Source organism: Corvus cornix, chromosome 4 (genome assembly GCF_000738735.6).
Source record: "Corvus cornix cornix isolate S_Up_H32 chromosome 4, ASM73873v5, whole genome shotgun sequence".
In the NCBI taxonomy this organism is placed as follows: domain Eukaryota; kingdom Metazoa; phylum Chordata; class Aves; order Passeriformes; family Corvidae; genus Corvus; species Corvus cornix.
The window spans coordinates 20,757,683-20,776,961 of record NC_046334.1 but is presented as its reverse complement, the minus strand read 5'-3'; the positions used below and the strand labels follow the sequence as shown (position 1 = coordinate 20,776,961).

The 19,279-nt window shown below is 42.0% G+C and overlaps 1 protein-coding gene and 1 long non-coding RNA gene across 22 annotated transcripts in view; one reads left to right on the top strand and one right to left on the bottom strand.

The window, feature by feature from the left end:
• LOC104697199 overlaps positions 1–14,848 on the top strand; it is a 28,226-nt gene extending 13,378 nt beyond the window's left edge. For 4 of the 13 annotated variants that reach the window (XR_005601699.1, XR_005601690.1, XR_005601688.1 and 1 more), the window contains one exon: positions 32–12,482. This is a non-coding gene — a long non-coding RNA (uncharacterized LOC104697199). Of the gene's footprint in view, positions 1–31 lie in introns of all 13 variants that reach the window. The other 9 variants (XR_005601697.1, XR_005601696.1, XR_005601693.1 and 6 more) reach the window with 9 other exon arrangements.
• The window catches only part of LOC104697198 (melanopsin-like), a 73,389-nt gene continuing 68,106 nt past the window's right edge, over positions 13,997–19,279 (bottom strand). For 6 of the 9 annotated variants that reach the window (XM_039550487.1, XM_019293265.3, XM_039550488.1 and 3 more), the window contains one exon: positions 13,997–17,530. In XM_039550487.1, coding sequence (XP_039406421.1) covers positions 17,144–17,530 — 387 coding nt within the window. In that variant the 3' untranslated portion in view covers positions 13,997–17,143. Of the gene's footprint in view, positions 17,754–19,279 lie in introns of all 9 variants that reach the window. The other 3 variants (XR_005601686.1, XM_039550490.1, XR_005601687.1) reach the window with 2 other exon arrangements.

Below are 19,279 nucleotides of genomic sequence, written 5' to 3'. Positions count from 1 at the left end.
GGCTTTTTAATTTTGTTTTTATGTGCTAAAGAGTTCCACAAGGATGGAAACAACATGTGGAGGGAAAGGGAAACAGACTGAAGATGAGGAAGCAGATGAGGATCAGAGAAATGAAGCTGTGGAGAAGACATCATGGGGTTTGTAGGTAAGTTTTTTGGATTCACTCCCTGTCTGTTGCTCTCCAACTGAGGCAGCTAAGTGAGAGGCAGCCCTGTCATCCATGTACATAGATAGTTCAGAACAATAGAGATAAATAAATTAAGAAGTAAGCTCATTTCAACTGAATTTAAAGGGGAAGAATGCAGCTGAGAAAAGGCTGAGCTAATGCATCCCATAGGTCCACAATAGTTTTTGTGTATGTCTTGTTTTAAGAGAGACGTGCAAGGCCCATTGTTAGTTAAGGACTATTTTGAGAGCTGGATCAGAGGCAGAGATATGGACAAAGAACTGAAGAATGACCAGCTCTACGACAGAGGACAAAACATAAAGAGGGAAGTGTGATTTTTTTCCAACCCCTCCTCCAGAAGCACTGACCTTCCTAGGTTTACTCAGTGTTTAGTTGGAGTCATTCTGAGGACCACATTGCCCACCTTCCCTGTGGCTTTGTGAGGCACAGCCAGCGCTCAGCAGCGCGTATGGCTGAGAGTTACCACCTACAGCCATTCTGGCTGGGAAGGTGAAGCAGACTGTGGAGAAACATCTGTTTCTTCATCAGATTGGGAGATACTAGAAAAAACTCTCAGAGTGGTCAGGCATTGGAATAGGCTGCCCAGTGAGGTGGTGGAGTCACCATCCCTGAAGGTGTTTGAGAGGCATCTGGTGTTGGGTGATGGTTTTGTGGTTATGGGATTACAGTGGCAGTGCTGGGTAGATGGTTGAGCTTGGTGATCTAAAGGTCTCTTCCAACCCTGATGATTCTATGATTTGGTGAAAAACTGCTGTTTAGAAACCATTTTAGTTAGGAAGTAGCTGCAGAAACTGGATGCTAACTGCAGAGCATGACACAGGATCACGTCAGCTAGCGCTGTTTTACGTGACAGTTCTTTTCCTGACAGGGCTGGCTCAAAAACAGTTTCTCCACTTAATGGTAATAGAAAGCTATTTCATAATTTCCAGCTCTTTAAGCCGTATTTTGCTATTTATGGCAGCATTCTCTGCCCCAGATGCTGCCATCTTCTCTGCTTACAGCTAATTTCTTAAGCACCACAATTTCCTGAATGGCTTCTTCAGTTTTTTGTTTTCTTTTCTTTTCCAAAGGATAAGTGTATTCTTGCTGTCTAATCCAGGATTCACACCACTCAGCAAAGGGGATCTGGGCTTGGCCACACATCTACTTTTTAGACTCCGTGAAGAGAGTCTGCTTTAATTTCATAGATGCTATATTAGATTTTATGTTAAGTATAGACTGTAGTTTTATAGCTGCTGCCACTGGAGCCACACTTCTTTTACAGCAGGGATCTGAGGTATTGCCAAAGCTGGCAAGGGAGGCAAAAGGGTTTTCTTTCAGCCCAGGATCCACATTCATTTGTGAAATGTGATGTTATAGAGCTTTATGAGCTGAAATTATGGCTAGACTGTGTGGGTGCCAGGATTTGCAAGTCTCTCGTGCCATTACAGCTGTCACCTGCAAGAACTGAACAGAAGATTTGGAGCATCTGTTTGGCAAGTTTATTCCCTAAACACAAACAGATGAAACTCCCTCATTCCTAGGACCTCCAAAAGTAGATCTCAAAAAATAATAAAAATTCTAGCCACCTAAAGTATATTGGAAAAAACTCTTCTCTTTAGTATTAATAATTCACATATGTTCAGGAAAATAAGTGGAAAATAGATAAAAAGGATTCTCACTTTTTGGAGTTTGCCTCTTTCTGGGTGCCACATCCATCCTTTTAACCGTGGCACTGAAAATGACCAGGAGGGAGAGAAGAAGAGAAAGCCACTTTTTTCATTCTAGACAATGATTCTATCTCCTTTTGGTCAAAAACAAGACCCTTTTTTCCTCCAAGGCTTGGAGGATTCAGTAGAGGACAGTGAAGTCATAGCAGAGGCAAAAGCAGGGCTTTTTTCCTGCCTGAGGAGTTTAACATACTTGAAAGTTATTGGAGGATCTTCAGCCCCTTACATTTTTCCCTGTTCTCCTTGTAATTTTTATGTTTGGGAGGTTTTTTTGTTTAATTTTAAAATAATTTTTCTAGTGGGTTCCCTGCCCTCTTTGGGGACAGAAAGTTTCTCTTGGACCAGGAGGCCAAGTTGTGCACCAGGTACACTGCTGTTCACATCTCAACAGAAGAAAACAGTCTCTCTGAACAAGAAAGTGATTCCCATTTTATTTTAGGGGCACTGTGGGGAAAGATTTGTGCTGAGAGGAAGAGAAAGAGCAACAGAGAAGAGAAAAAAATCCTCAGTAAGATCTAACTGATAACTAAAAAACAGATAAAGGAAAAATTCTATTTCACTTGGTATTTTAATAATGTTTTCATTCTTCATAAAAGTGGGCTTTAAAAAATAGCCTTAAAAATCAAGTCTAATCCTGACATGATTTTTACTGGACAACCTGAAGCCTTGCCTAGACTTGTCTGAGACTGGGATTTCAGAGACTCTTCCTGGCTTTCCTATAAAAACTCATCAGGATCCTGGGAAGCTAGATCCCGGGAAGCATTGGCTGTAGGTTCTCAAATGCGTGTGTTACTCCTGGGACAAGAAACCTCACTGATGACACCTAGTGTTTTCCCAAATGCCAGGAGAGAAGGCTCCTCTGAGGGATACCCAAGGGGCCTCTCCTCCCGCCGGCTCTGCTAATAAAAACCACTGGAGGTGCAAGAAGTGGTTTATACTGATCTTCAGCAGAAGAAATGGGCTTCTGGCTGTGGGTGTATAATGAGCCTAAGAACAGAAGCTTCTCTTTTTACCAGTTTGAAAAAGCAGTTCTAATGAATTTAACAGTGGCCACTTTTAGCAGCAGATACACAACTGTGTTTCCTGACACAGCTATTCCTATTTAGCATCTGTACAATGGCACAGTGGGAAAAAAAATTGGAGTCAGACTTTTCAGCTAATATAAAGCCCTCGACATCAACATATATAGTATGAAGTCCAAAATCACAGCTAGGAAAAATATGGATTGGAGGCAAGTCTGTCATACAGGAATCCTGCTGCTTCCTGCCAAGTGACAAGTGGGAGGTTTTGCTGGTTGTGAGGAGCATGGTGTAAAGAGTCAGACGTCTTTGTTGCCATTTCCCCATTTTGGGCAGGCAGAAAATCAGCCAAAGCATTTGAGAGGATCATGAAAGAATGAAAGAGTGAATGAGTTTTCCCAAATCTCTTAATCCTCAGATACCAACCCAAACAATCAGGACCAGTCACATGTATTGCAAAAGGCCGGTATCCAGACTAATTCCGTCAGAGTTACAGACAGTGGATAAAGTTTTAAAACCTTCTTATTATTTTCTTTAAGCAAAAAATAATAAAAAAAACCCCAACATGTTTTTAAAGCATAAGAGAGGAACATTAACACTAAGACTAACTGAGAAGGGAAGAGGGCAGAGTTGCATTTGTCATGCCCCGTTGCACACAGAATCCTGTAAAATTCAGCCTCTGTCTGCAGATCCTGAAGTCAAATGGACAAAGGTACAGAATTCACACATGGGAATGCAGATACTGAGAATAAATCAGCAGAGACATTTCAATAGAGGTCCAAGGCTGGCAGAGCAATGCATTGGCACAGGCTCTATTTAACAAATGAATCCTCAGGGCAGCATATTTCTGGGAAAGCTTTTGGTCGTTCCTTTCTCACCACTCCCCTGCACCCCAAATGAAGCGATGACTGAGTATTTACAGCCTGGCTGTGTCAGAGGGTTGACAGTCCTGCTGATTTAAAGCACAGTTCTACTAGGAAAAGTGGCTCTGTGAATGATAACCTCATGGCTTTCTATTTATTGCATCTCACTGATTTCCAGTTCATTTGAACTGGAAAAAGGAATACAAATAACTCAGCTAGGTTGGGTTCTTTCAGGTTTATCTGTCAATGGCAATTAACAACACATGAGTCAAGCTCTGTCTTTCCATAGCTGAGCAAACAAAAGCTGAAAGGTTCAGTGTAGCTTTCCTACTTTTGCCACTTAAATGAAGAAATGCCTCCCTCCAGAATACAGTTCCCTTTTGGCAGCCAGATGCCCTGAAACCCTTCTCCTAAAAGGAGAGGCTCCAGCATCTCCCCTCCCACATAGCAGAGGAAGAAGGGGATGCTGTACTGCTTATTTCTTGCTTGTTGTAGAGAAAAGTGAACTTGAGGCACAATTTTAGTGACTGTTCCCCTCTACTGTTTTTACTTAGCTCACCTCCCTGCCCAAAACTGCCGTACACTTGAAATGCCCATTTTTCTTTCACCTTAGCCCTACTCGACTAGCTACGTATATTGCATGGCAAAATAAATCACTAATAATTCCATCAAAGTAGGTGAAAGCATGCCAGCAGAAAAAAAAAGAAAAAAAAAAAAACAGTCCAATTTTTTTCCCCTATTAATCTGGCCCATGTGTTCTCCATTTTCTTTTCCATTAGGCAAATAGCCATTGAGTATTCGATGCTGTATATAAAATATTGCAAAAATGTAACCAAGCAGCTCAGTTCAGCTGCTCAAATCATGCAAGGTCATCAGTATTTTAAGACTGTCTCTCAATTTGCTCTTGATCACATTCTGAGGGGGGCTAAGATTTCATGCACCAGGACCAGAGCTGGACACAGATGGGCCACAAAATTTTTGTTTGTTTTTTCTTTTATTCCATTTTTGCACAAAACACCTAAATGCAGAAAACTGTTCTGAATAGATTTTTTTACTTTGTGGTCTTTTTACCATCAAAGTAGAAAAGCCTGGATTTCCTGTTGCACTCTTTCCTTCTGCTCACCCTGTTCACTCTGCTACACCCAGAGATCCTTTTCCATTAGTTTGCTTTGTTATATTGCAGCTTTTCAAAATTTGGCTATGTTTAGGAAAACATTGAAAGACAGCAAAAGGAAAAATGATAAAAGGGAGAACTGCCAAGTCATAGATGCAGTTAACTGTTACCTTCAGTGAGGAAGCATGGAAAACAAGAATGCATTTTAAGGTAAATACTTCCTTTAGAAATACTTCATGAGAACTGAGAGACAGGCAATCCATTTAAAGCAAAGCTTTAACATGCTTAAGGAATCTCAGCTCTGCTTTCTCACAGGGAGCTGAACTCGGACTTTGACCTCCAGTTCCTCCATCTCTCAGCTTTAGGTAACAGATGGGATTGTGAAGAGACTCTTGAAGCAGTATTTACTAGTCAAAAATGAAAAATAAAGGGGTTCTGGCAATCCCTAAGGAATCCCATTGTTTCTCTTTGGGCAATATGTTTTCATATATATATAGATATGTATGTATATATATTTTTTTAAAAAATGAGATTCATCTTGAAAGAGCTCAGTGCAGAACCAGCAATTTGATTTTCACTTTTCTTTGCTTATGCTCACTTTGCATTTAGGTTTCTCCTGCAGGTCAGAGCACATGAAACTAGGAATGGAGAGACAAGCAGCACTTCAAAAATGTCTGGTTGTAGAAGCCCAATTGCTCTTCAATTAGCACATAGCTCTTTTCTTAATAAACTCCCTTGTATCTCTGGACACAACCAATGGTGATTTGCATTCTCTCCCACAAAAGACAGTGAAAGCAATTAGTGGAAAAGTGAGTAACTATTATTAATAGTTACATTTTCTGCCTGGGCTGGCAGGGCCAGTGGGGCTGTAACAACCACCAGCTCACAGTAAAACGACCTACAGCAAGCTGCTCAGCCAGACAGAGCACCAGGGAGAAATCAGTCCCTCCAACAGATTCTCCCTCATTGCATCAGTCAAGCTTATGTAGAAACATGCAGCATTTAAAGGCCACATTAGCAGACACATCCTTAGACTGCTGCAGAGATGATGTCTACAATCACATTATCTGCCCCCTCAGATTTACCTGATCTTTTGAATTGTTCTTTGCAGTATACTTGAAGGATTTCTTGCTTGACTGAAACATTCCATTATTTCTGATAGGAAACAAAAAACATTATCAGATTCAGAGCTCTTTCTTTGCAAGAGTCCCCTCACAGCCCCAATTAATAAGGGGAAGCAAAATCACTCAGGTGTTGCCTGATGTTAACTTGAGACACCTGCCATGGTGGCAAAGCTGAGCAGAAGAGTGTCTGAAAGAAGGGCTGAAAGCAACTGTGAATTATTTTCCAAGTTACCCTGCTGTGCCAGTTTTAGGCAGTTTTCATCCTGCCTCCTGTTAATCTGCACTTGCTTCTTCCCTACTGTGTTCCTGCTTGCTGCTCTCTTCTGTGCAAATCTTCCAACTTTCAGCCACAACACTAAAACGCTCTCTCACTTCTTGGTCCATACATTTCCTGCTTTAAAATGCCAACACCTCTGCTTTTGCCCACAAAACAGTGTAGTTCTACTATTCAATAGCTTTTAGCTATACCATAGCTTTCAGTTCCATTGCATATTCATCTTGAAAATTAAATTTTAGCAGGCAATGATCCCTGCTACTTTTCCCCTGGACCAGGCTTTGCCAGACACTTTCTCATTATGTCACTTGGATTCAATTTCACTTTCCTTCAGACTAAATATTGCCACAGATACCCAATACTTTCACTCTGCTATATAAAAATAGAGAGACCTTTCATCCACTTTTTTTTTTTTTCAATTCTAGCACTGTTCATATGCAATACGACAGAAACTTTTGCTGCCAGCGTTTCTGGTTTCTCCCCAATCTCCCAACCAATTGGTTTCATTCAGACAGCTGGAGTCTAGCCCTGTATTATTAATGTGAGGAGAAGTGTTTCCATTCACCCTAGTGCCCAGGAGCTGGATGTAGCCCCTGCACACCTGAAATCCAAGAACACCCCTGTGGCATGTGGCACAGGACATTCCGGGAGCTGCAGGCCACGGCCTCCTTTTTAATGGGCTTGTTTCCTCTCAGTGCTTTAGAGCAGCAGGAGAATAAAAGGTTATGTTTGTAAAAAATATCACTGCTTCAAATTGCAGTAACATATGTGGCTTTTCCCGATATATTGCCACTAAAGGGCTTTACAGCTTCCCTTGCCCATTACCTATAAACCAGCCTCCTTGCTTCCACTGCCTCCCTCTTTGGCTGCTAGTGGAATTGGGAAAAACTGTTTTACTGGCAAAAAAACCCCATAAAGTAGGTGTGGAGACACCCGTGATGAGTACTGTGTAGAGAGGGGCTCAGTGGGACATTGATATTTAGGCATGACACTAAATCCCTAAATTAATCTTGAGGAATTGAAGAAATACCTGAAAGACTCTTGATGTGGAAAAGAAGCTACTAAACTCAAGGCCCTTCCTGCCTGCCTTTGCAGACAGCCACCTGATGCATAGCTGGGTGCATTTTGGGCCATAGCAGCGTGAAAGCACCCAGGATGCATCCAGCTACAGGAGCTGAAGTCAGTGATTGAAAGGCTTTTTTAGGTGCATTTTCTGTGCAAAACGCTTTTCCTCGATAGAGGTGGCAGCAGCAGGGTGCAGACAATCACCACAAGGTTTGACAGTCTGTTCAAACACAAGTCATCCTCCCCAGAGGTAAATGACCCTCTTTTACTCACCTCACAGTTTTCTTGTGGGGCTACAGCAGATGCTGTGATACCAATATAGCCATGGCAGCAGCACCTAGCTGTAAGCATTAGCCAGAAAGAGCAGCCTATGGAAAAGAGGTGCTGTAAAATAGCCCATTACTTCATGGAATGGATTCCAGGAAAACACGTTACATTTTGATTACGGATATTCAGAGCGGGAACTGCTAGTACGGCACTTGAGATAAGGAAGAGGCCAGATAGACCTAAATAGCAAAGCTTGGTATGACTTCTTATGTAATTGTCAGCTCCCCATCACCATGAGGTCTGCGTGTCTCGGGCAGCTAAAAATAGAGCAGCTTCCCCTTGCCTTTCTCACCCTCCAGCCTGCGTGAGGAAAGACCTGACTCACTCACTTGTGTTCGGGACAGCCCTCTGAGCCCCCATGGGCTTTCCTTTCAAAGGCAATATAAGAATAATATTGACTTTGTAAGAGTATTTTCATAATAGGATTTTTTTTCCATGTGGCACACTCGCAAGATGCTGGGGCTTTCACGGTCATTGCCAATGTTTGATAAGACTGAGATGAGACATTTGAGTTCCTTTGCATAAAAGGAAACATCCTATAGGCTGGAATGGAAACGTGGGTAAAACTTCTTCCAAGCTGCTTATTTAAAAAGTGACATTCTTTGAGAGAGAAGACTTGGAAACCCTGCCCCTAGAAATACAATGTTTACATTAACTTCTGGTTACTGCCATAAGGCATGCCAGATTAAGGTGTGAGGATAATATTAATTCATTGCCTGCTATTTATTCATGGTTCCTGGAGAGGGTCCCAGGCATATGTTTTGGTGACAATTCCAGCTGTGCATTTGAATCTATCACTGAAATTCATCATATTATGCAGATAGAAATACTAAGTGGCGAAATTTGGACCCCAGTTGAGATCCAACATCTCAGTTGTTTCATTGCTTGGATCTTGAGGATTGTTTTGTATTTCTGATGTAATACATACAGCTGAAACCCAGATATTTCAGTGACTTTGACCACATCCTGCAGTCAGGGAGTGTGAAGTGTCTGAGTTTGGGCTGGAAAGAGGAGGAGACCGCCACAACACTGCTACTGTCTGCTCAGACTTCATCCCAGCCTCTGCCTCTGTTAAATGAGGATAATTACACTTTCTTGCCTGTCAGAAGAACTGGGAGATGGCCTGTTGATAAGTTATTCCTCACAGTGCTTGCCAACTGCTTAAATATAGTCTGTAAATATTTTGTGAATGCTTTGTAACTGTAAACACGTCACATTTCTGCTCCAAATCTTTCAGATTTTTGCACAACTCCCAAGGAATGCTGTCACAAGAGCAGGGGTAAGAGGGCAGGGAACTCTGGGGTGGGACAGGAGGAGACAAGGGTCCAGACAAGGGTGTCTGGGGCAAGGACAAGGACAAATGACACAGGATGTCCTCCTGGGATGAGCAGCCAGAGCAGCTTTGCAGTCCACCCAAGGTATTCAGTGGTTTCATTGTGTTCCTATGCCAAAGGGACAGAGCTCCTGGGTTTGGACACTCACCTGTGAGAGGAAACAATGAGTGGAGATGGTGCAGCCTCAGTGGGGCTCCAAGAAAGGTGCCCACCAGGCAATGATCATCCATTCTCCCCCACCCCACAAGAACTGGAGGGCACCGAGTGAAGTTGCAAGCAAAGGGAGGCTCTGTTTAGTGTAAATCCCAATTAAACTGCAGAGCCAGTGGAACATTTTCACAGTTAGGCTTTTGCATGAGTCCCAGGAGCAATTTCATAAATCCATGGAAGAGAAGAGGTCTGTGAAAGCTTATTAAATACCATTTCTGGCCTAGAATCACCAGAAGTTCCTGGAGAACGGAGCAGGAAAGTTTTGGTACCCATTTTGCTTCTCTTTGTGGTTACTTATTGCTGGTCACTGTTGGAGACAAGATACTGACTCAACTGGACCCTTGGTCTGAGTATGTATGCTTTTTTGTTTGGTTGGTTTTGTTTTGTTTTGTTTCTGTGCAAAGAAAATCTTGTTTCTATCTATTCAGGCTGTAGAGACAAGCTTGAAAAGAAGGTCAAGACTTAAGAAAATTCACTGTGGTAGTCCTCTGCTTTTTACCCAATTTGATGATAATGTTAGAGTCTGGCTTGAGTGTTTGTCATCACTTTTCCTGGCCTTGCTGTGTCCACTGGAGTCCAGCCCCAGATTTTAGGAGCACAATGGAGGGGACTTCCTTACCACCTGCCTTTGACCTTGGCATCTCCATTGATTCCCACCTACAGACTGATTTTCTCCCTTTTTTTAGCTTGGGTTATTGAAACTGCTGATTTTTCTGTATCCTGTGGCAAAAGAGTTTTCAGTATTTTAACAGCAGTGATGTTCCAGAAGTGCACAGCCACCTTTTCTGAAACAGAGGCATGTGAAGAAGAGACTCAAACCGTCAAATTTTTAGGGTGGTTGAAACCTACCCTTACACAAGTTTGGAAACAGCACCTCAGTCAAAATGGAAACATGCCATGGGAGTTTCTGGAAATTTTAGTTGTTAATTCTTGCTGGAGAGGAAGAGCTTTACCCAAAAGCATATATCTTGGTACATCAGGAGCACCAGAGCATGGCAGAACAACCCAATCGTGAAGGACCATCTGCCAGGCACCCTCAGCACAGCTCAGAAGCTGCTCCAGGAAAAATCATCACATAGGAGAAATAAATCCAGACCTGCACAAAACCAAAGGCTTTCTGAGTAAGCATCCTATGCCAGTAGGGATGCAAGCCAAGGCATCCATGAGAAAAAAAAAAAACAAAAACCCCCAGTCACTCCCCAAACAGGCAAGATAGTAAAACCCTGAAAAAAGAAGTCTTTTTTTCACTTGCCCATTACCCTTGGCCTTTGCAGACCAGACCATCTGTCAGCCTAAAGTCTGGGGGGACAAGGCATGTAGGAGAGAGCCCCAGGAGCTTGTCAGGGAGTTCAGCACTTGCTGCTGGGCTCTGATGCACCAAAATAAGGTTTTAAGCTATACTGTGATGGAAAGACAATTTGGTGCCAGGAGGAAAAGGCCACACCACCTCAACTCCCGGCCCCAGAAAAGTGTGTCGCTTTTGTGAGGAGGGAAAAATAACACAACGCAGGCTCAGCCCTGCCAGGCAGCTGAAGTTCAAGTTATTTCCACATTACAAAATACCTTAGGGGACATGCAATTTTTCCACTAAAATTTACAAAAAGGATAACAGAGATCCTACTGGTCTCTTGGCAGTTTTCCTCCTCAGTGAATGAGAAGCAGTTCCTTGCTCAATGGCTGTGCGTTGTCAGGAAATTGACTGCGTTTCTTCAGCAGGACTCCTGCTTTGCGACTCTCCTGACAGTCACACATGCGCTGAGACTCAAAGCAACGTCAGCCTGTTTAAAACCATCAGCAAGTAAGTCATCTCAAGGCATTTTTTAATAGTAGGATTCGTTTCTGTGGGTATTCACACTTTTAAGGAATTTATTATCATTCTACTGGAGCAATCAGTGTCTGAGACTGGCCTCTGATGGCTGTCACTGACACTTCACTTGAGCATCCTATTTTTCATCCCAGATGTGTAAAGAGAGTAGTCATATCCCCCTCAGTCATTGTCTCCTGGGTGTAACAAGGTGAATGAAGTTTGCTCTTGTAAGAGAAACTTTTCATCCCCATTTTCTCCACATGTTGGTGCCCAGAGGGTCACAGCGACCCAAGCATGAAAAAGCTGCCAATGACTCTGAGCTTATTTCTGTTGGATTGTCCATAGATGGGGTTAGGCAAAAAGACCTAGTTGTATTGATTTCTTGGGTACAGATTTTTTATATCTTTTATGAAGATGGAATTGGCCATTTTGTTGCTTCTGGTGGACCAACAGTTTCCACTCTAAGCTGCTGTTTTCATTTGCTTTGCATTTACTGAACTCAAACGTGTTCAGTTTCACATTTTCCACACTTGTAGTTTGCTCTGGGCTGGATTTTTTTTTTCTCCATCTCAGGAAATAGGGATCATTTGGTTCCAAGAACACGCCTGTGGAAAATTAGTTGTTAATGTTAAATACATCCATCTGTTCCTTTGAAGAGATTTGCCACCTGCTTGCAGTGGAAAAGAATCAGAAATTTGGCAAGGAGGAACTCTAGGGAGACATCTTCTTCTGTCCACATGAAAATCTACCCACACTGAGCTCTCTCTAAATGTCTGGAAAATACCATTTTCATATGGCACCCACTAGCACACATCTGGCTGTTCCAGGGGAACAGACCTGCTCCTTGGCATGGAGGGAAAGGGGTGGGATGCATCATCCTAAGGACCATTGTGGCAGGGCACATCACCCCTCTCCCCACCACAGGTGGCCGGTGCAGATAGGAGAGATAACCCAGGTGGGCAAGGCCAGTGGGTGTCATCTGCTGGCGCTGAAAGGTCTGCCAGCTTAACAGATGTGGGTAGAGATAAAAAAAAATAGGTGACCAAAAGGTCTGCTTTAAACTGTAAAAGTACTACAGTTTATCACAGAGACAGAAGTCTTCTACCCACACGCCCTAAAAGTGTGTGAGGCTTCTCCCCGGAGCCTGGATGCAGATTCCATGGTTATTTTCCTGGGAATTGAGGGAAAAAATTTTGATGTGTGCTCCATCAGGAACTGGAGGGTAAGAAACATTGGATCCTAAGTTATAAAATTTCTTCACTAGCTGTAAAATTAATAGGTACCTTTAACCCCGTGTGTATAATACTAGTGCTCCCTTTTGTCTTATTCCTGTGTAGTAATAGTCTGTTTTAAGCCTTATGTCTGTTAGTTTTGTGTCTATTAAATAAACAATTTGTTCTATAATAGGCAGAATCAGCCATTATTAAAGGACTTGCGAATGAGAGTGGATCTTGGGGTGCTGGCCTCCTCAATAACATGACTGCCTGCTGCCAGAGGCCTGGGCAAAAGGCAGGGACTTATCTAAACCCACATCATCCATTCATGACAACCATGCACCACTGGTAACAACAGCAGCCCTTCTCCTCACCTCTTAGTGCATATGTCTTTGGCTGATTGAATCCAGAACAAGGTCCTGAAGATGACAAGGGTCTTCTGGAGCTTTGCTTTAAGGTGAAGAATGCAGCTGACCTTTTAAATAAAAATGCCGGTGTGATACATAACTACAAATATTGAAGAAAAATGTTTCAGAGTAAAAAATGTCAATATACTGTATAATTCACTAATCCCTACAGACGTTTTCTCTCAGGGGATCTTACAATGAAATATTGGCACCAGGATTGCTGGCACACAGTCATCTCCTCATGCTGGCACAGGGGAGAACCGATAACAGTGGATTTACACCTGGCTTTGACGTTTTGCAGTTAGCTTTTCATGTCCTGCTACAGCCTGTAGCACTAACAAGTACAACCAGAGGGCATCCCAGACACACCATAAAACAAGTAAAATATGTGGACAGGCATCTGAACTCTTAGTAAGCCATAATGTATGTTAATACATGGGTAAAAGTGACAGGTACAACAAAGGCATCCCGGCACCAAACTTTTCACCTAAATTGTCCATTCAAGGTGCAGACAGAGCATTGATCACGGACTGAGGCTATGGATGAGGTGCAAAGCTGGGGGGAAAGTAAGGAAATTAAAAAAGAGGGTATTTGCCTCCCAGCGTTTTCCGGTTTTCGCACATCACAACACAAACTTTTTTCAGGCAGTGGGGTGGAAGGGGTTCCTTGTTCAGGTGCATCTCCTGAAAGGAGTGAAATGGATGAATGTCTGGGGACTGAGTGAGCTTTCTGAAAGAACATCGTGTTTCATACCAGCCCAAAGCTGCAAGATTCATTAAAATTCAAGTAAGTAAATTTTCTTATTTGGAAACTTTATCTAACCATTGATTTAACTATTAAAAAATACCGTTGTCCGTGATAAAAGAAAATGTTTACACTTATGGTCTGGATTTTCTGTTACTCATGAAAACTGGAACACATCCTATAATTGTGCTATACAGAGTTTTAGCAGAAACAAACAATTACTGATTAACTTTCATTCAGATTTAGGACAAAAATCAAAGTCTGCTGTCAGAGTTTTGATGTATTAACTCTGGCTATTTTTTTTCAGTTTTGTTCACCTGATACCTGACATCCCAGTTGAAGTCATTGTATTTCAAAAGTAGCTGAGCAACTTCAGGTTTTACCAAGTCAGTGAACTATAAATTTAGATGTTATGCACTCAAGCAGGTGAGTGCTTGCACCTGAGCAGCCTAAATGACTTGAAAATAAAGTCATATATATATGTACCTTACTATTAACTGGACAAGAGCACAGGTTTCAGAAACCTTGACTCAACTTTTTTATTGCTCCTCCTGGCTCCAAAAATAATGATTGAATAAGAAAAACAAACAATGGATAATTCAGTTTAATTCCTAAGAATTTTTTATTCCATTTGAGTGAACCAATACATTCCTTTGTGAAACAGGAAGCAACAATAATTAGTGTACATTTTTATGTGCCATCTATTCTAATGTGGCAACAGAGAAACTTGCAAAATTTTCCTGCATTGTGGTAGTCAATTTGAGACCCATTTACTCTGTGACTGATGTTTCTGTGGAAGTCTCACAGTGACTGCAGTAAGTCTATCCGATATTTCGTACAACTTCGTGTTTTATCTACCACTATCCCGTTTGGAATTTTAGCCTGCTTCAGTTTCAATAAGCAGTGATCTTGACAGTAGCTTCTGAAGCAATGGTACTAACAGTGTATGACACTAACAGCATAAAAGTGAAACATTGTTTGCACATACCTCAAGCCTGCTAATTTTCTGAGACATGCTCACAGTACCAGCACAGTAACAGTACCAAACACATGCAAGAGATCACTGGAGAGTCTTTCTGTAGGCTAACAAGTAGAATGCAAGACTTCAGACACAGAGGAATTTGTTGACTGTGACTTCAGGTCCTCCTTCCTTCATCCTGCCAAAACCTATGGCAATACCTTGCCTACAGTCTTACCTGTATAAATCTGTCATAATCTGAGTGCAAAATCTACTCCAGAGCATGTTTTTATAACATGGAACACCAAATGCATTTTCTATTCTTGTTTTGGAGTAATTACAACAGTGAAAGTCAGGTCTAAGGCTTGGAAGCCCTGAAAGAACACTTGCTTCCTAACATCTGGCTCAAGATGAAAGGAGATACAGCAGCTGAGGATTTAAAATGCAAGAATAAGTAAGGTCACTGACTGCACAGTGTAGGGAAAAAAAAAATCAGAGGGCAGGTTCAGCAAAAAAAAAAAAGGACGAGAATCCAAGATGGCAGGACAGTATGTTTGGCTGAGGACTAGGCCTGCCCATTTCTCATGAGCATAATACATAATTAAGATTTGATTACTCATTGTGGCCAAAACTATGCAGTGGATGAAAACCTGGCACTGTGGAACTGCAAGTGAGCACGTCCCTGTCCCAGTCCCCGGCAGCTGTCCTGCGCTCTCTGCTCACTGTGCCAGTCCTCAAATGGAGGAATTGCCCTTGGAATTGCTGAGCTCATTGTAGATGACCTTGGCATGATTCCTGGACCCATCAGAAAACTCAGCATGCAGTGGGCACAGGCTTTGGCTGCCTGGCTGCAGGAACAGCAGCCTGCTGCTGCGCCAGCTGAGCCTTGGTCCCCCAGCACCACACACCAGGGCTACACAAAGGGAACCACATGCATGATGTGGCTCCACCACCGATTTCCTCCCTGCTTTCCATGGTAAGGAAGCATGAGGGTCTCTACCCAGGAGAGCACCTCAAAAAATAGCAGCATTAAGAGTGTCAGCATTGCATTAGGCAGCCTGGCACAGCAATTGCCTCTGTAACCCACCAGTGCTTTTTTTTTTTGTCTTTTTCTAAAAATTGTACAGTCTGTATCAAAAGCAAGTGTCTCAGTCCTCTTGAAGGTCTGCTGTGCTGGCACCTTGCAGAGCCCTAGGTCTGCAAGTTTGGAAGCATTCTTCTCTCTCCTGTACTACTTTGGGTTTAATTTGTCCTTTAGTGGTGTTCCGGTCTAGCTTGCTGCAAACAAAATTTGTGTTATCTTTTTTTGTAATGAAAACAGTAATTAAAAACACTTCTATGCTTTCCATCTGGTTTTTGCATCAAGAAAACAGGCAAAGAGAAATTACTTCCCGAGTTCAGCCAGTGCATACACAAAACCTGGAAATTCTCTCAGTGATCTCTTGCACAATATAGGATACAGCCAAGGAAATAAACTGAGACTATGAACATAAACTCTCACTCTCTTGTTGAATGTCTGAACACTATTAGTCTCACTGGACCAAATATTTGCACTGTTATATCCAGAGGAGCACCTGCTTTCTACTAATATATACTGGTATTAGCTGAAGAACAATGTAGTTCAGCTTGTTGTCTAGGTTTGAAAATCAGAGACTGAAGGGGTAGACCTGGAGAAATGGGAAAATGAGTGATGAAAGGAAGAATGCAGTTAGGAATAAAATGCTAGGACAGTCCTGTGAGCCTGAACCATAATGTGAAGCACAGATAAAATGAGCACAATTAGTAACCACAGATAATGATGTGAGTGCAAATCCTATAACAAACACCACAGTACTGTGCATTTTTCTCCCCAGGATGATGTTTTACCCACTTTGAAGGCCTCTGGTAAGTGACCTGTAAAAGACATCTGCTGGTTTGTTTTAGAGGAGATGAGAAGAATCTGCTCTGAACAGACAAGTAATATACAGCAGCCAAGGCTTTATTTTTGTCAGTGACTTGTCAAGCCAGCTGCGAGCATTCACCCTTTCAATCACAGATTCATTAGGATGCATACATATTTAATCAGGATTTAACTCTGTAGGTACTCTGAATGCTTCTATGGCAGTGTATGTTTTAGCATATAGCACCTTGCATTTTGACATTTAGATGACCATGCTAAAGCTGAGGTAAAAGCCAGATTTCTACCACTAAACTTCAGAGGATTAGCGACACTTGGAAGCAGTCACTTTCCAGTGAAAAACCAGTTTCTTTCTTTATGTTTAGCAAGCTGCCTATTTAAAAAATAAAACACAACAAAAACAATGCTGAGATTTGATTAAACTGTAGTTGAGGTCATGTATCCATCTGCCTTACTGCTGGGGCTGGTGGAAGCTGTGGTCGTGCGGTGCTTCCCATCGCTGTCCAGAACAGAGCTGCCAAAATGGGAACACGGTTCCATGTGCAGATAGCAGAAACATTCAGGAGCTGACCCTGCTCTCAGTCAGTCATTTTCCTTTCTGCTGGCACCCCCACCAGTGGCAACAAATCAGGCGGCCTCCTTTACCAATGCCACTTGATCATGCTGCCAGATCTTCCACTGCTCATTTCCTGCAGCACAATCTGAAAGAAAGCCTGTTTCCACGGCTGAGCTGGTTTGGACAAAGATAAATCTGAAGGCTGCCTAGTGACTAGCATATAAACATACAAAAAAAATCTGATGATCTAACCTACAAGGCTTCAGTTATTTGGTATAATTAAGTGGAGAAGATGCCAAGAAAATAATTACCGGAAAGTTTTCTTTTGAGAAACTTATGATAGAAATTTCTCAACAGCTTCAAGGAATTCCATGGATGAGCTAAGCCCTTCCAAGTCCAGCAGATTGCCCTTTTTGTCATGAAAGTGGAATAATTCAGTCTCTTCCTCTTCCAGTTCTTCCCGAAACAGATTGGTCTCTGAGGTAGGAATGATGATGATGCGAGGGACTGCATTGCTAATGACAGAATCCAGAACTCCATTCACTTGACTTCCTTGAGTTGCCATGTGGGAAGTACTTGAGTCTCCTCTGCTGACACTGCTGCTATTCAACCCGACAGGCAGAGAAGTTGCTCTCAGGGAGCTGGTCACAAGTGCTGCAGAGGGACTGGGTTTGACTGGCTGCCCAAGCACCTTCTCCAAACAGCTGGAGGAGAGAGAAACCTGGAGTGGGGACATAAGCTTTAGCATGGTCAGACACCATATTGCTGTGGAAACCTGTATTTGAAATATTCATTGCCACTGGTCAATATTTGAGCCACCAGGCCAATTTTCTAAACACTTGAATCATTAACTTGAGGGAAAATCATGATGTGCTAACATGTACTGCTTGGAAAGCAGAATGTTAAATGAAGCAAAAGAAGATGTGCTCAAATATCAGCAGAGACTGAAAAGAAAAAAAAAAAAAGAAGAAGAAAACAAAAGCTCATTCCTGTATCTGACTTATCATTAAATAATGGTAGTACTCCATTTTTAACACATCTCAGGGTATCAGGGTACTAGATAATTGCATTTCTGTCTCTTCTTGTGGAAGAGATCTCAGATAAGACTCAAGTACACTTTATTTTCCTGAAGTTTTGTCAACCTTGTGACAATCTCTGTCTCTCCCCAAATGGCTGCTGGTCCTACCTCGGGGAAGTCAGTGGCCTTGCATTCACACATTGGAAAGTGCTTCCTCCAAGAAAGAAGCAATAAATATTCACTTTCTTATCAATTAAAAAGAAATTTAACAATTTCTTATCTGCCTATTTTGAGAGAATTCTGATTTCTCACTTGGCTCTGATAGCAAGTCCTCTGTATTCTTTCCATAAGTCTTGTGCACGGTATGCAAATTCAGAGTAAATTAAGTAAGCTTTGAAAGTGTCTGTTTACTGGCAAGGGAAGGCACAAGTGATCAGTTTTGGCTTCCTTTAAAAAATTACAATGAAGGCGATAAAATCACTGTGTCAGATATAGAGATAAGCTGGAAGTCCCTCCTTTCTAGGGAAAGACAACATTTAAAGTAAAGTGCAGTTTTTACTTCATTACTATGTGAATTCCCATCGTTTTGTGTAATTCTACTCCACAAGCAGGAATCATTCATGAGTCCCTATTGGTAATGATTTCTCCAGCTGCTCTACCTACCAAGTGGAGGGAAGAACAGTGTGCTAACAAAAGTGGTTTAAATCAGTGTGGCAGAGAAGAAAAGTCCATTCTTCCATATCAAAGATAATAATAGAATGAAAAACCCAACTCCAAAACCACTCCTCCCTGTTTCAAGTGCTGTTTTGACTGCAACAGAAGGATAGGTTTCTTTTGGATGCGGCTTGGTGGGCACAACACCCACTTACAAGTTTTTTAATAGTTTTCATGTCGGGTAATTCCCTTGAAAAAAAACCTGGATGCAGAGAGGATATTTGACCTCTCCCCTTTGAAATCAAGTATCCAAACCTACATTTTAATACCTCCAGAGAAGCCTCTTCACTGCCATGTTAAGTTCCAGGTGTCAGCTTACATCAAGTTTGTTACTATCCTAACTAACTGAAGTAAGTCATGGGGCTGCATCATGTCTTTGTGGCAGCACAATCCTATGCATTTTTATGCTTTGGAAAGTACCAAGCCTGGGACACTGACTGGCTTTTCCAGAACTGAGTGTTTTTAGAAGTGCTCTAATTGGAATTCAGTCATAGACAATCCAGTGATGCTATTAAAACCTTAAAATAAATATTTTAAAAATGCATTGGTGCTTCTTTAGGGTTTGTTGGGGAAATTTTTTTTTTGAGGATAAATGGGTGGTCTCATTCTGAAATATTCTAACTGAGCTGACAAATAAATATTTATTCTGATAATATGAATTTAGCATTTAGCTGCAATGGACACAAGAAGGACCTTCACACCACACAGGAATCTCTGCTGAAAATAGTAAGAAAAGCA